Here is a 17,500-nt window from a genome sequence, read left to right on the forward strand (position 1 = left end):
GTGCGTGTGCGTGTATGTGTGTGTGTGTGTGTGTGTGAGTGTGTGTGTGTGTGTGTGTGTGTGTATGTGTGTGTGTGTTAGCACGTGGCAGGGTCAGCCTGTACAGTGTGGTGAGTGACAACAGTGCAGGGTCACAGGGTCATCCATCAACATCCATCAATGTCTGAGGACCTGGCAGCAGACACAGGTGTCTCATTGATTGTCTAACACATACACTCCATTAACTCTCTGATTCCTCTTGTAAACAAAACCGGTGCGGGGGGGGTTGGTTGGGTTATTTTCAATCAATCAATCAATATAATGACGAAAATGAAATATTTTAACTGTTTCTTTTTCTTTTACCTATTAAGAAAGTAAGTGAATGTATTTCACTCTGGCGGACCAGAATCAGGGCTGAAACATTATCCTCACCGGCCGTAAGAATGTTTAATAATCAATATTGTAGGAGCCGATCTGTACAATAGGCCACATAGAGACACACAGGGACTACAAATTCCACGCCCCCAAATGAGACAGCAGCCCCACTTCTGGTCCGTTTCAACGGTGTACTGCTGTTGTCAATGCAATCCCTATGAGAGGCATCATAAAATACTCTAATTTCACTGGTTCATTGCTGAGGCTGTAGCGATTTTTTTTTGTGTTCCAATAAAGTGTCCCATATGTTTGATTTGTCCTTTTCAATGTCACATACCTGCCATCTCAATATACATCCCACAATGTACTATACTCCATCAGTTTGTGAAAAGTGCTGCATTGTAAATCTCAAGTCAAAGTAGTCACACGGTATATACGTCACGGTTGCATCCCTTGAGGTTTTCAATACCCAGATATATTTGTTGTATTTCGTTTTATATGCATGTATGTATGCATGTATGTATTTGTTGAAAATGATCTAAACGGCATCTTGCAAGACTAATTATTAATACTCATCTGGGTAGTTGAAAATGTCAGGATATATCACTCCTCCATTTAGCTGGGTTATTTTCCCATGCAACCAACCAGCCAAGTTAATTATACAACAAGTTGACAACGGTAAAACACACCGTCGGAGCTCCGCGGTAGGTAGAACATTAGTAAGCCCGTGACATGTTCAAAGTATAGACATGAATAACAAATTCAGTCGGGATCGGGATGTATTATTGAGAATTCCACTCTTCAAAGTCGGCGCGCTCGTACTCATTCAAGTGGTAAATTAAATGTGAAATACATCCTCTATTGAGAAAACAACAATATATGTTGACAAAGACACTTCATACATTTGGAAACATATTTTTATTCAAATCAATATAGTCTTCAGTTCATTTCATATTAAAAGTAGGCTAACTACAGTTGAATTTCAATGGACTTCTATGGGCTGGCCTGCAGTAAACCGTTCTAACGGACCAGAAGTGGGGATGCTTTGGGGACATGAAATTTGTAGTCCCCGTGTGTCTCATATGTGCCATGTCTAATGTCCCTGTCAGTGTGCTTAGTCACCTCTACAGACATGGAGGGGAGGAGAGCATAAGTACCTGAACAAGAGAGGCCCAGGTGTAGATGAATGGAGGTTTGCAGATTTTTAAGTCCATTTTTGTTGCTGCTGACTTCTACTCTAAGTTACTATGCTGAAGTCTATTTGATTTATGTTTTCAACCCTGGAAAGAATTAACCTTTTTTTAGTTCAACTTTAACTTTTGGACATTCCTCATTTCCCGGTTTTTATCATGTTTGCTGAATTGCTGCACAAAGCCAGTCAGTACAAAAAAGATACTCTCAGTCAACCACAACAAGGACAAATTAGTATATTAAATAAATATGATAAGATATACCCGCACATTGCCAAGAGACATTTTTAATGTAACATAACACGTCAGTCGTGTAGACCTTCCTCAGGTAGGCTATGTATAGGCCTACTTTCTCATGTCAAGGACCGCCGAAATTATATGATTTTGGCTCCGGACCCCCACCTCAAAATACGGTTAGGGTTAGCCCGTTAACGTGTTGTGTCAGGGACCCCCATGAGAAGCAAATATTTATGCTTTTTTTCTTCTTCTAAAATGTTCTTTAATAGCCAAAGTGTAAATATATAGCCAAAGTGTAAATCTATTAATATGACAATGACAAATAAAGGCCACACCAACATAAAGCAACAACATTAATCACCATAAACATGTAGCCTGGCTTCCCAGCTCACATTACACCACACTAGAGGGAAGGGGGAGGGGTTTGTGTGTGGCTCAAGGCATGCTGGGAAGTCCTTTCTATATGTCCATTGGGACTGTAGAATATGATGTTCCAGGGAAGATACTGCATACACATTTCACTGCTATTATCTTGTGTAGCTGTAACTGCCGATTATGGTCTTTTTCAATTAAATCTAATTTAATTAAAATTATTCTGTTTAGCCACATATAGGCTACAAGCTCATAGTGCGGCACTTCATACCACACTATGAGCTTGTTTGTATGGTAAAATCGTGAAAATGTATGCTCGTAATTTAACTAAAATATTTGATTCTGATGGCTCCCTGGAACAACATATTTTGAGAAAAGGCGTGGCCAAATTCACATCATTTAAGGGGTCCTTGACATGAAAAAGGTTTGAGAACCACTGATTTATAATACATTTTTAGAATCGGCCTCAGGTCCTAACAAATCTTCACTTCCGGTTGCCTATAGCAACCCAGAGCTATTCATATGGTGAAGAGTGCGATCAAACTTAAAACTTAAATCAATAAAAGAACAAAAGACGTCGAAAGACGTCATTGGGGGTGAGCGCCTTTGAAAAAAAATGCATCAAAAGACGTCATTGGCGGTGATGTTAACAGGTTAATGTAATCAGAGTGAGAGGATCTCAGAGCATTGCAAATCTGGTTTTGACGTGCAATGTATATTTATGGACAAATGTCAAATGTCAATACAGTGTACACTACAGTACATCTAATGGCTTCCCTTTCAAAACATAAACCCCATATGGTTGAGCGGAGTCCCTCAGGGCTCTATACTAGTGTATTTTCTGTTTCATGTTATTGTAACTTGTCGATCTGCTATTTTGCTGCGAAATCTTTCTCAACGTATAAGGATGCTGATGGGGTTTAAGTGGTAAGTCATTTCCATATCATTTAATTCCATGGACGCTGGCACAAATTCATGGGTTTGGCCGCGCCAAAATGTGCCAGGGACCCCCATACGATTTGTACTGTTAAAATGTTTCAAAGGAATGTTCGAAATGCCGTTGAGTTTCTGAAAATAGCCAATGTCATTTATCTATTATATTCCATGATTTCCATGTTAGGTAATTGTGATGGGGACCCCCTGGAACCCCCTCAAGAAACCCTGCAGGGGTCCCCGGACCCTGCAGGGGTCCCCGGACCCTGCTTTGAGAACCACTGGGATTAAGCTATTGAACTTGTGATCAGTTTCCTGTTTATCCTGCATGTGACTGATTGGTTAATCCCCTGAACCCACATCTGCTCTTTGCTGCGATTGGACGCTGCTTCAGAACGCTGACAGCGTGCTTTCCCCCTGCCTCCTGGGAATTATTTAATACTGCCTGGCATAACATGAGGCAATGAGAAAGAAGCTGAGATTCAGTAATATCTGCCACGTACACACGCACACACACACACACACACGCACGCACGCACGCACGCACGCACGCATGCACGCGCGCGCGCACACACACACACACACACACACACACACACACACACACACACACACACACACACACACACACACACACACACACACACACACACACACACACACACACACACCTGTTCTTTTACATCTTCAACCATTTGCCTGAGAAATTTAATCACCAAATCTGCACACAGCGGGTTATTATCAGATTATGGGATTATCCTGTCGCAAGTGAGAAATCCAACTCCCTGAGAAACACACACACACACACACACACACACACACACACACACACACATACACACACACACACACACACACACACACACACACACACACACACACACACACACACACACACACACACACACACACACACACACACACACACACACACACACACACACATGCCACAGACAGCAGCCACACACAGATTAATGCATACATGCACACACGCAGTGTTTTTTGTGACTTTACAGTCACAAGATCACCCTCTATCGGTGGAGAAGGGGAGTTGCACCCACACAAGACAATAACAGATTGATCAAAATACAACACATGTTCTGATTATACCTCTGCAATTTCTCTACTACAATTATAACAAAAAAAGCTTCTGTTAGAGTTTAATAAATGTCTTTCTAGCAGAACCCTGCAGTTAAAGATATTTCACTTTCAAAAAAGCTTCTCGTCATTTTATCGTCTACTGAGGTTTATGACATTTTTTAAGTTGTTCATTCAGTATTTAGATATTTGATATTCATTTTAGCTGCCCCGCCCCCTTCCTATACAAACCCATTGTAACTTCAAACTTAATTTTAACCATGATATAAATTAATCGAAAACACAGTCCTTTTTTCTGATAACTGATATTGTCCTTCTAATATGTGAGGGGGCCGTCGTTTTTCATTTACTGTTTTCATAATAACAATAACAATAATTATTTTTGGAAAATAATGAGGGGGAGACAAAAAAATCTAAAACAATTAATTAAATTAAAACAGAAAATGAAAAAGCATGTATTTGGTATTAGAATATCAGTCGCCAGAAAAAAGGACGGGTGTTTTTGATAAATGTATCATGGTTAAAAAGGAGTTTGAAGTTACAATGGGTGTGTATGTATAGGGGCGGGGCAAGGGGGCGGGACAGCTAACATGAATATCAAATATCTAAATACTGAATCGAGCAACTTAAAAACTGTCTGGGTGTTCACATAAGCCTGAGTAGATGATAAAAAAGTGAAATATCCCTTTAATGTGACTTTAACTGTGAGAGTATATGCTCTCTCGGTTTTAAATAAATTATAGTATACAGTATAAATGAACACTGAGGATTTTATGCCATTCTGTCTGCAATGGGTTTCATCATAAACGCATGCACGCACGCACGCACGCACGCACGCACGCACGCACGCACGCACGCACGCACGCACGCACGCACGCACGCACGCACGCACGCACGCACGCACGCACGCACGCACGCACACACACACACACACACACACACACACACGCCATGAAACTTCACAACTGTCACACAGACACCTTGCATCTTCAAATCATATTTTCAATTGTTTTTTTCATAAATGAATGGCCTATTTTATACTCCCTCGTAGGAAAGTGTCTCACATCTAACATATGCTCACAACAATGTGTCAAAATATCACATTTGTCACCATTGTTAGTATAAAGGGTGATGATGCTGCATTGTTCCAGCACTGAGGCCTTATAGCCAGGTGTCCTGAGCTCCCGTTCCCAGCACAGTACATGGCAGTGGTGGAAAGTAACAATTACAATTACTTAAGTAGGCTACTGCACTTAAGTACAATTTGTAGGTATTTGTACTTGAGTATGCCCGATTTCAAATACTTTTATTTCTACTCCACTACAGTCTTGGATCCAAATACTGTAATTTATTCTCCACTTCATTTAGTTACTAGTTACTAGTTACTATACGCCACGCGGGACCATGGATAGCTCTGTTTTCTAAAACATCAAGTTATTTCAGTATCCTATCCACGGACAGTGTTGTTTTCTGACGTAAAAACTGTCTGGGGTGTTCACATGAGCCTGAGTAGACAATAACATTTAAAAGAAATATATAGTTTAAGTTAAATATCTCTTTAAACCCCATATGTTGTTGAGCTAAGTATACCTCAGAGGTGTTTTACTCTATATTGTAGAGTGAAAATTGCTGAAAACGTTTGCTGAAAATAGCCTATATACATGCTTGCAGTGTGATGCAAAATAAAAGACATGTGGTGACCCAGCGGAGCCCTACGTAGCCTCGGCAGCATTGATGACATCAACAGATATCAACAACAACAACAACATTTACTGGCCGAGTACAGTACTTACTCCTATTGACAGTTGTAGTTACAGTTACTATATGTTATAGTTACTATAGTTACTTTCCATATTTAGATTATTATTATCGCAAAACACGCATTAACCACTTAACAGTACCCTGTTTTATACTAGGGTACTATCAAAAGCTCCAAACCCGTCACATCGCGACATGTGAGCTGGACAATCTTCATAATGAGTAGTTTTACTGTTGAAGGTATGCTTTATTTTATTTTTTGAGGGGCGCTAGCCCCTCCTATATACAGGTTTAATGTTTGTTTTTAGTTCAATGTTTGTTTTAAAAACACCATTGACAATGAAGGGAAAATGTACATCATATTGTCCCTCATTACGTCATATTGTCTCTTTATTTATTTAATGTTTGTGTTGGCACCGCACTGATAAAAGTCCATCGGACAAACAGTATATGTAACATGATTCAATCAGTTATGATTAACAAGCCACATTTAAGTATGTTCGTTTACAAGAATATGTCAAGTATTTCGATTATCATCTCTTGTTAAAAATACAAGAAAGTGTGCATTTATTTATCCAATGGATTGATTAACTTAATTCCAACCAATATTGTTCTGTACCCACACACAATGGTCAAAATGCATTAAAATTTACGGGCAAATGGTTATTAGGAACAGTAAATGTAACATGATTAAATCTGTTATGATTAACAAGACACATTTAAGTTTTTTGTGTACAATAATATGTCACTTTTTTTGAGAATCATCTCTTGTTAACAATACAAGAACGTGTGCATGTATTTCTCAAATGGATTTATTTACTTAATTCCAACCAATGTTGTTCTGTACCCACACAAAATGGTCAGAATTCAGTAAAATATACAGCATTATGGCTTGGAAACCTGGACACGCCCCTTCAATAACTTTTGCCCCTTCAAGAAGACCTGACGTCAGACGCCATTTCACCGCGCACCTGCTCACAAACTTCTTCACCGCACCTGCATCACTTCACTGTTTTTCCACGGTTAAGGTAAGAATAATATTAGCCGAGCATTTGATTAAGGTTCAATTTAGCAAGTGTTTACATTATGTTTTGTTTGGAGTAGTGAAAAACGGAGTGTTTGCTGCTGTACAGCACACATAAAAGCAGACACACGTGTGACGGTTTTATTTTCGCGTCAGTGGCTGGTTGTTTTTTATACCAATGCATGTTGAACACGTTGTGTATTTGGTGTTTAAATTAGAAAGAGGGCTGTGAAACAACTCATTTGGTTTCACAACTTTCATGAAACTGCGTTTCATCTTGACTGCAGCCTTGGACAGTCGCATACATTACAGTTCCCAACTTCCCGCATGACCGATGCAGCGGATTGACATTTTAATGGACGCGTTACGTGTGAAAATACAATCCGACTTTGGATGATTAAATGTTTAAGCCCTATTCATAGTTTAGTTGTGTTTTTGATGAACGTGCTCATACTGTAGTGTATATCTATACCGTCCATGGCCAACACCTCCTCAAATTGAACGGCCGAGGGTAGCCAACGCGAGTACCCGGCCTCTGTCCCCGACACACACACTCGTCACGGCCAGCAGGACAGCGCTGTGTCCGTGGTTTTGCGAGCTGAGCTGTCAATTGCATTAGCATTAGGACAAGTGTGGCGAAGTAGAAACGTGGAGAGAGTGTGTTTTGGAACAAGCTAGCAGTGGTGTACATTGATTTGTGTCAAATGGAGTCTGTATGGCTGAAGATAAATGAACACATGACGTCGGTGGGAGAGGAGTTAGTGTGTTTTGGACAAACAGCGTGTTTTGTGTCAGCTGAAGCTTCATGTCAGAGTGTTTGTGTTGTGCCTCAGTGAGGCCAACCTCTTCCAGAGAGAGATGGAGACACTAAATCTCAGCTGGAGAAACATGTTTGCATGCATGCATCGCTGCCTTGCATTTTTTGATGAATTGAACATGGTGGACCCTCTTGTAAACAAGTGTAATGCTTAATTGGATCGTCCACTCACAGTTAACAGCCTTTGTATTGAGTTTGTGCTTGAATTGTACTGTAATTCTGCAAACTGTTAATACATATTTCAATCAATCAATATCAATCAATCAAAGCATGCTATGTGCTACTATGCCAAGTGACTGTCTATCACTCACTTTGTGTGATTTATGGCGTTGTCTTTCTGTTAAAATCCAAATATGTTAACTTAAGGACATATTATGACATTGTTTATTAATTGTGCACACGTGTAGCCTATTGTATTTCCCCACAGTCACAGACGTTATTCTCACAGTTATTATAACCAGTTTAACTTGCAAATATATTGTGGTTTAATATCGTGGTGGTTTCTAAGCATAGCCCAGGACATTGGACATAGACATTGGTGATCTTGCATTATAGACTGGTCGGTGTCAGGGGAAAAAAGGGTCCACATTTTGCAGGTGTGTGTGTGTGTGTGTGTGTGTGTGAAGCACACCTGCCCCAAATATAATGTTACTGCTTATTGGCTACATTTATGTACCTGCTTGTGATTCATGCATTGAAAGTCTGTTTTTATCAGATGTCTGATAAGTTGTTTAATTATGTTTTACTGTGATGTCAGTCTTCTCGACTGACTTCTATTCTTGGAAGTATTCCTTGTCATTGGAGGAAGAATCACAGTTTAACCAATTTAACCCTACACATTGGCTATTTCAATACAGCAGATGTTCAGTACAAGGTTGTAGATCAGCTATTTTCCAAACATACATTTAAAATAAAGTATAGTATAGAGTCAATCGCACACATTCACGCACGCTGTAGTCATGAGGTTTCACTAACTGTTTTTACTGTGATTTCAGGGCGGCTTCTCGACCGACCCACCCCAGCCAGCCAGCCAGCCAGCTGACACATCCACTGCAGCTAGCTGGACTGGAGTGGTTCAGTCACACAGGTATTCTTTTGAACTCTGGTCCTAGATTGGCTAACATCTACAAGCTCAATGTTTTGCCTGACCTCTATGCTTGGAAGTATTCCTTGGCATTGGAGGAAGAATCACAGTTTAACCAATTTAACCCTACACATTGGCTATTTCAATACAGCAGATGTTCAGTACAAGGTTGTAGATCAGCTATTTTCCAAACATGTATTTAAAATAAAGTATAGTATAGAGTCAATCGCACACATTCACGCACGCACGCTGTAGTCATGAGCTTTCACTAACTGTTTTTACTGTGATTTCAGGCTGACCGACCGACCCACCCACCCAGCTAGCTGACTGGAGTGGAGTCCACTGCAGCCTGGACTGGAGTGGTCACCATCACCAAGTCACACAGGTATGACCTTCACAAAACACACAATGTTATCATATTCTTTTGAACTCTGGTCCTAGATTGGCTAAAATAGCCAATGTACAGTACAAGCTTGTAGATCAGGTATTTTCCAAACAGATTTTTAAAATAAAGTATAGTAGAGAGTCAATCGCACACATTCCAGTTAAAACTGCTAGTTCGCACACGCACGCACGCAGTAGTCATGAGGTTTCACTAACTGTTTTTACTGTGATTTCAGGCTGACCGACCGACCCACCCACCCAGCCAGCTGTCGTCCACTGAAGCCTGGAGTGGTCACCTGCACCAAGCCACAGAAGCAAGTTGCAGCTGTCGCACAGGTAAAGACCTTCACATAACACGCAATGTTCTCATTTTCTTTTGAGCTTCCTTCAACCCCAAAAATAGCCAATCTACAAGCTCATTTGTTTTTGCTTGACTCCAAATATGTTTGAAGTATTCCTTCTCATTGGAATTTATGGAAAGTAGACTTGCAATAGTGTAGTGGTTAGTTTGATGCACTTCTGCATTCTGATGTCTGTACTGTACAATGTAATTTCATGTGTTTGTAGGACCACAGCATTGAGTCCTGTAGAGAAGCTGTCACCAGAGTCCTCATTGTCTTCCTTGGGGAAAAGACGGAGGAGTTGATCAAGGATTACAAGGTAAAGAAAATCTACCTCTGTTCTAAACTTCTTGCTAAAAGACCTAGCCTATAGAGCACCGAAGTCTGACGTCACTTTCCGTAGAGGGCACCAACACACAGGTTCATGTATTTTTTTTATTTTCATTGAAATCTCCATAGGGCTATTTTAGGTCTCTTCATATAAGAACTGTGTTTGAAAAATAAACCGACCACCCCGGCCTTTCTGTCAGCGGAGTGGCTGTGCGTCGTTAATGATGTCCATATTTGATACAGCCAGTTTCTGGAGAAAATGGAATTAATGTGGCCGCAAAAGCCTTGAAACTACATATGAAGGCAATGTCGCTACTAATATAGGCTACGTCACGCCCAGCTGTCAACACATTGCATTCCTGAGATTCCTCGTTGACGTAAGCTCAGCTGGTGGTGACTCGACTCGTACTAACCACGAAACATTAAATATCAATAAAATAAAAATAAACGTAATTGACATTCAGTTTCTGTTGTGCGACGGGCAGATGCAGCCACCCGCCTACCCAGAAATGTAGTCTCTGGGTTGTTTGACTCGTTTTGTTACTCTTTGGGTATATTTGTACATTTCCACCTTCAGTCGATGCTTCATATCCATATGAGTGAAAAGGCTGGGGTGATGCAAATAAAAAGTACATGAACCTGTGGACTGACGCCCTCTACTGACAGTGACGTCAGGACTTCGGTGCTCTATATGAGACAGGATTTTGCCATCTACAATATAGGGTATCCGTGTGACATCATCATACCCGGGAGTTATGCGGGAATGCCTACTGAGTGGCACAAAACTACTTTCTGGCCTTGACACATACATCCAAACAAAAGTCCTATTTGATTGCATTAAATTACTTTAAACGACTTTAAATTCACTTCATCACTCACTTTGCCACTCAATCTGCCATTTACTTTATGCATGTGCATACCCTCTATAGAGCCTATCTGATGGCTTGGTGGGATCAATGGATGGTCAGTTGGCTGGTCAGTTAAGTAATATGGTCAGCAGGCTATACCAAATACTAGTAGTTTTGGCACATGTTCTAAAATGTCCTGGTAGATTGTGAGGTTTTCACTGTCAGTGATGATTTTGGATGCCATATCATCTGCTGGTGTCGGTCCACTGTGTTTTATCAAGTCCAGAGTAAATACAGCCATCTACCATGAGATGTGTTGTTGACAAGCTTTATGGAGATGCTGATTTGCTTTTCTAGCGAGACTTGGCACCTGCCCACAGTGCCACAACTACTAGTAACTGGTATACTCACCATAGTATTAATGTTGGAGGAAGGTGTGAGACACTGGACACAACAATACAAATGAGATTACAGCTGCTGTCAAAGCAAAACTGGGCTTCTATTAGCCCAGACCACACTTGCTACAAACTGCTGTGTAGACTGCAGAGAGAGAGCAAAGACAAATGCACCTTTTTGTTAGCATATTCTCACTGTCTCTGTTTTCCCCAGGTATTTGATGACGATGATGCAGCTGTCCAAGAGGCCATCTCTTCTAGTGTCCTGAGCATCTTCGAGTACAGCAGAGGTGGTGGTCTCGACAGAACGGCCAGGGGATCCGCAAGTAATTCCGACGGGGCATTAGTCCTAGGTTGTCGTTTGTCTGACCAATGACTAGTCTGAACTAAGTACTGCACCCTAGGCCATAATGACCTTTAGAACACAAACAAATGTTTTTTAGACAGTCATGAGGGCTATCATCCACAAACATTTGGCCAATGACTTTTAGAACATACTTTTAATTGTTTTTAGAAGTAGCCCTGAGGGTTGGCCTCCATGAAAAGATTAGTACTTTAAACTTGAATTCAAACCAAATACTTTGGGAGACATTTTGGTGCTTGCGTCCAGCTTAAGAAATATTTTCTGAAACGCCTCAAAAGTGTACTTCAAAGGCTTGGGTAGGGAAGGTCCAATGCATACATCAGGCCCATCAGGCCCATCAGGTAGGTGCAAGTATTTGCAACATCAGGGATACCATTATGGCCTAACGTTTTCAATGAGGCTATAGCCCTCAGGGTACTAATACAAATTATTTACGTATGTTAAGTATGTTCTAAAGGTCATGGCCTAATCATTACCTCTGATAGATGTGTTAATGGACTCTATATTTGAACAAATACAATTATGTTTCTTTGTGTTTTTGTTATGCACTGATAATTTTGTTAAGAAAAGCCAAACTCTGTGGGTTCCACTGCCCACAGCCATAGAGAACCACAGTACACTGTGGTTCCACTGCCCACAGAGCCATAGAGAACCACAGTACACTGTGGGTCCAATGGGTTCCGTGCACTGCCCACAGAGCCATAGAGAACCACAGTACACTGTGGGTCCAATGGGTCCACTGCCCACAGGGCCATAGAGAACCACAGTACACTGTGGGTCCACTGCCAACAGGGCCATAGAGAACCACAGTACACTGTGGGTCCAATGGGTCCACTGCCCACAGGGCCATAGAGAACCACAGTACACTGTGGGTCCACTGCCAACAGGGCCATAGAGAACCACAGTACACTGTGGGTCCAATGGGTCCACTGCCCACAGGGCCATAGAGAACCACAGTACACTGTGGGTCCAATGGTTCCACTGCCCACAGGGCCATAGAGAACCACAGTACACTGTGGGTCCAATGGGTTCCACTGCCCACAGGGCCATAGAGAACACTGTGGGTCCAATGGTTCCACTGCCCACGAAGCTATCATATTGTGGCTGCATTTACTTTGTTTTTATGCACTGATATAATTTTGTTTTAAAAGAAACTGTATAACCTTATGTTCCAATTTGAGGAATAAAACAATAAATTGTTTTTTTTTTTATACCTGATGCCATTTGACTCTTGCTGGTGGTGTTCATAGGACAAGACAAACATTTATGTTTGAGTATTTTCAGTTTATAACCATAGAGAACCACAGTACACTATGGGTCCACTGCCCACAGGGCCATAGAGAACCACAGTACACTGTGGGTCCAATGGTTCCACTGCCCACAGGGCCATAGAGAACCACAGTACACTGTGGGTCCAATGGGTTCCACTGCCCACAGGGCCATAGAACCACAGTACACTGTGGGTCCAATGGTTCCACTGCCCACAGGGCCATAGAGAACCACAGTACACTGTGGGTCCAATGGGTTCCACTGCCCACAGGGCCATAGAGAACCACAGTACACTGGGTCCAATGGGTTCCACTGCCCACAGGGCCATAGAGAACCACAGTACACTGTGGGTCCAATGGTTCCACTGCCCACAGGGCCATAGAGAACACTGTGGGTCCAATGGTTCCACAAAGCTATCATATTGTGGCTGCATTTACTTTGTTTTTATGCACTGATATAATTTTGTTTTAAAAGAAACTGTATAACCTTATGTTCCAATTTGAGGAATAAAACAATAAATTGTTTTTTTTATACCTGATGCCATTTGACTCTTGCTGGTGGTGTTCATAGGACAAGACAAACATTTATGTTTGAGTATTTTCAGTTTATAATCAGAAGTTGTACAGAAAAGAACATGGTGGTCATAGGACAATACAAACATTTGTTTGAGTATTTTCAGTTTGTAATCAGAAGTTGTATAACTTCTGATTACAAACTGAAAATACTCATTGATCTTTTTTTTTAATAAATGGGGTGGCATTTTTATATATATAAAAATTCCACCCCAGTTTATTTAAAAAAATCAATGAATTTAATTGAGTCAAAAACGTACTTTTATTAAACAAGACTAGTTCTTGTATAAAATACGTAATCCATTCAATTAAATAGTCTACATTTTCCAGTAAAATCTACAAGATATGTCCAGTAAAATCTACAAGATACATCCTATGTCCAGTAAAATCTACAAGATATGTCCAGTAAAATCTACAAGATATGTCCAGTAAATCTTACTGGACATATCTTGTAGATCCAGTAGATTTTACTGGACATATCTTGTAGATTTTACTGGACATATCTTGTAGATTTTACTGGACATATCTTGTAGATTTTACTGGACATATCTTGTCTATCCAGTAAATTTTACTGGACATATCTTGTAGATTTTACTGGACATATCTTGTCGATTGTACTGGACATATCTTGTAGATTTTACTGGAAAATGTAGACTATTGAATTGACTGGATTGCGTATTTTATACAAGAACTAGTCTTGTTTAATAAAAGTACCTTTTTGACTCAATTAAATTCATTGATTCTTTTAAATAAATAGGGTGGCATATTTTTATCAGTGCGTTTGTTGTTTTACATCACCATTACATCATCATATCAACATGAGTTAGACATTAATATATTAGCGCCCCTCACTTCACACAGGTGTGATTTTTACATTTGTAGCAATGCTACTTTTACTGAAGGAAATTAAAATAGAAGCCTGACTCCTTCTTCCACCACTTAGCTCTAGAAGAGAGAATTGAGGTGGTTTACAGTTCTGCCAGTTTGGCGTGTCAGAGACAGATGGAGCTGATGTCCCTGAAGTCCCTGCTACTGAACGCGGACAGACACAGGACAGACTGACAGAACGTCACTTCACTTCACTTCCTTTCCCTTCACTTCAGCCAGCCTTGCCTTTCCCTGGGATTTTAAATATAACTTTTCACCCCCTAATTCCATTTCTTCCATTGTTAGCAATCCACAGAATGGAAACTGACGGGGGAGTGAAGTTCAGGTCAACGGCAGAGAGAGAGAGAGAGAGAGAGAGAGAGAGAGAGAGAGAGAGAGAGAGAGAGAGAGAGAGAGAGAGAGAGAGAGAGAGAGAGAGAGAGAGAGAGAGAGAGAGAGAGAGAGAGAGAGAGAGAGGAGAGAGAGAGAGAGAGAGAGAGAGAGAGAGAGAGAGAGAGAGAGAGAGAGAGAGAGAGAGAGAGAGAGAGAGAGAGAGAGAGAGAGAGAGAGAGAGAGAGAGAGAGAGAGAGAGAGAGAGAGAGAGAGAGAGAGAAAGTTGAGCAGAAAAACTGAGAAAGCAATCTTATAATCTGCTTCTTTTTTCATTAACCTCTTGAACCCAGCATCCCTATTCTGAGGTGAACTTTCAGCAAAAATAGCAGAAGTGCTATGGAATAGAGGCTCTACTCCAGAGATGAATGCAGTGAATGCCCTACTGTAGAGCATTCATTATGCAACAACATAAAACATATGGAGATTCAAGGTTTCTTCAAGGCAGCGATGATATGTAAATACTTCTGGATCCTGAGTCATACTTTCTGAGGCGGTCCCCTCGGATATCTTCTGTCAGGGGGAAACCTCATTATGCCTAAAACTCACCCGACAGCAACGATGCTTTTGTTATACATTCCTCCGAATTATATTTACTTATAGCTTTTTGATGTTTTGTTTTCCTATATATTATTTTATTTACATCTGTCAGTCTTGTGTTTTCTTTTGTGTGTCTGGATGGGGTTGGGGATTAAGATATACAGTGGCAGACACAAATACATTGGAACATTTATTTTTATTATCTAGTTGTTTAGCCATGAAGTGAAAATAAACTGCAAGCACAACACATTGTGATGTGACACAGCCTAGCCCTATAGATCTGCTATTTGTTTACTATTTCTTAAAGTTATTTTTCCCCCTCAGATTTTTTTTGAGTGGTGTAAACCACTCCTACAACTGGCTTTGTTGTGCAGAAAAAATGAGCATGGTTGCTATGTTCACCCTGTTCACCCGGGTGTGATTTCATTACGTCAGACATGTGTGCAGAAAAAATGAGCATGGTTGCTATGTTCACCCTGTTCACCCGGGTGTGATTTCATTACGTCAGACATGATTTCATTACGTCAGACAGGCCTTACACCACTCAGTTCACACAGGTGTGATTTTTTATTTATTCATGAAATTCTTTAGATTTCTTTTTAATAGTTTTTTATTTCTGGATAGTTTTCTATTTGTTTGTTTGTTTGTTTATTCATCAATTCATTCATTTGTTAATTTGTTCATTCATTAATTCATGTATTCATAATGCATTCATTAGTTTCTGCTTTGTTTATGTATTGAAAACATATGTTCCTCTAAAAAAAGGACAACCTCCCGTGCCTCTACAAGGGTATACATCAGTCCTCGCCCTCCCCTCAGTATTTGGGGTTTAGGGACGGGGACGTCATAAAGCAGAGTGTACAAACACTCTGCTCCCAGTAGAACACACACACACACACACACACACACACACACACACACACACACACACACACACAGGAGCTGTCCAGACCGTCTGGCAGAGTAACCCCGCCGTTTAGCAGGCCGTCCTCACTCACTAAATACAAACATCCACTTCCTGTCTCCAGTCTCCTCCTAGCTCTGTGATTCTCAATCGTGTTCAGTTGCAAGGACCCCCGGTTTTATTTGCATCAGGACACGGACCCCCACTTGATACCATTTGTTCAATCTCTGGAACCCGAGTCTACAATGCTAATTTAACTGAAACTGGAAATGATGCAAACATATAAAGGTGAGAACGGCCCTCAGCCAAACGAGCAGGGTTTACCCTCAGCAGCCTTTTGGGGGCCTGACGGCGATGTCTTCCCCAGAGCTCTTGGTGGTCTCCAGGGTGGTGAATTCCTCTGCACAGGTGGGGTGGATACCGATGGTGCCGTCCAGCTGAGCTTTGGTCAGGCCACACTTCATGGCCACACCGAAGCCCTGCGTCACCTCGCCGGCATTCGGACCCAAGTAGTGGAAACCGATCACGCGATATTCGTCCAGCTTGTTGCAGATGACCTTGGAGTAGCACTTGTTCTTGTCCCTGTTGGGCACCGTGAACTCCAGGGGCGAGAACAGCTTGTGGAACACCTCAATGTTGTCCTGGCCGTACAGTTCCGTGGCCCTTTCCTCAGAGAGGCCGCAGGAGCCGTACTCCAGAGGGGTGAACACCGTGGTGGGCACGTTGACGTAGTCGCACTTAGGCGCCGAGCCGGCGTACAGGCGCCGCGCCAACAGCTTGCCGGCCTGGATGGCCACGGGCGTCAGCTCCCACTTGCCCTCCAGGATGTCCCCGAGGGCGTAGATGTGGGGCACGTTGGTCCGCTCCTCGTCGCTCACCGAGATCTTCCCGTTCTCGGGATTGACCTCGACCCCCGCCGCCTCCAGGCCCATCTTGTCCGTGCAGGCGTCTCGGCCAACCGCTATCAACACAGTGTTGTATTCCCCCTCGACGACCGCGTCGCTCTCCGTGGAGCGGGCCGTTACTCTCAGCCTGCCAGGCGCGCCTGCCTCCAACTCCTCCACCTTCACAGGAACGTGCCTGCGGAGGAACCGGACGCCGTGCTCCTCCATGTGCCGACCGACGCGCTCTGCCACGTCCTGGTCGAAGCCTCTGAGGAGGACGGATCTCACCATGACGGTCACGTCCAGGCCGATGCCGGCCAGGAAGCCGGCGCACTCCAATGCCACGTAGGAGGCCCCGATCACCAGCGTCTTCCCAGGGCAGTGGGGCAGCCAGAACAGGTCGTCGCTGGTGATGCAGTGCTCCTTGTCTCCGGGGATGCCCAGGTAGCGGGGCCTCTGGCCCGTGGCCAGGACAAACGTGGCTGCCGTATGGAAGGTTTCCTTGCTGACCTTGCCCTGCTTGCTTATTTTCACCGCCTTGATCT

General features: G+C 42.2%; 2 protein-coding genes and 1 long non-coding RNA gene across 3 annotated transcripts in view; 1 reads left to right on the forward strand and 2 right to left on the reverse strand.

Annotated features, from left to right (window-relative positions):
- Positions 1-17,500, reverse strand: part of LOC306936158 (syntaxin-binding protein 4) — a gene marked incomplete at its 5' end in the record, with an annotated part of 182,299 nt that overhangs the window by 126,223 nt on the left and 38,576 nt on the right. The window lies entirely within an intron of this gene.
- On the forward strand, positions 9,522-11,633 carry LOC306936160. The gene is made up of 3 exons (XR_013791473.1): positions 9,522-9,587; positions 9,819-9,911; positions 11,380-11,633. It is a non-coding gene; the product is annotated as an uncharacterized lncRNA (long non-coding RNA).
- Positions 16,398-17,500, reverse strand: part of LOC306936231 (thioredoxin reductase 1, cytoplasmic-like) — a gene marked incomplete at both ends in the record, with an annotated part of 1,833 nt that continues 730 nt past the window's right edge. The window contains one exon of the mRNA XM_079519723.1: positions 16,398-17,500. This exon is cut by the window's right edge and continues 730 nt beyond it. Coding sequence (XP_079375849.1) covers positions 16,398-17,500 — 1,103 coding nt within the window.

Source organism: Electrona antarctica (assembly GCF_951216825.1).
Source record: "Electrona antarctica genome assembly, chromosome: 14".
In the NCBI taxonomy this organism is placed as follows: Eukaryota; Metazoa; Chordata; class Actinopteri; order Myctophiformes; family Myctophidae; genus Electrona; species Electrona antarctica.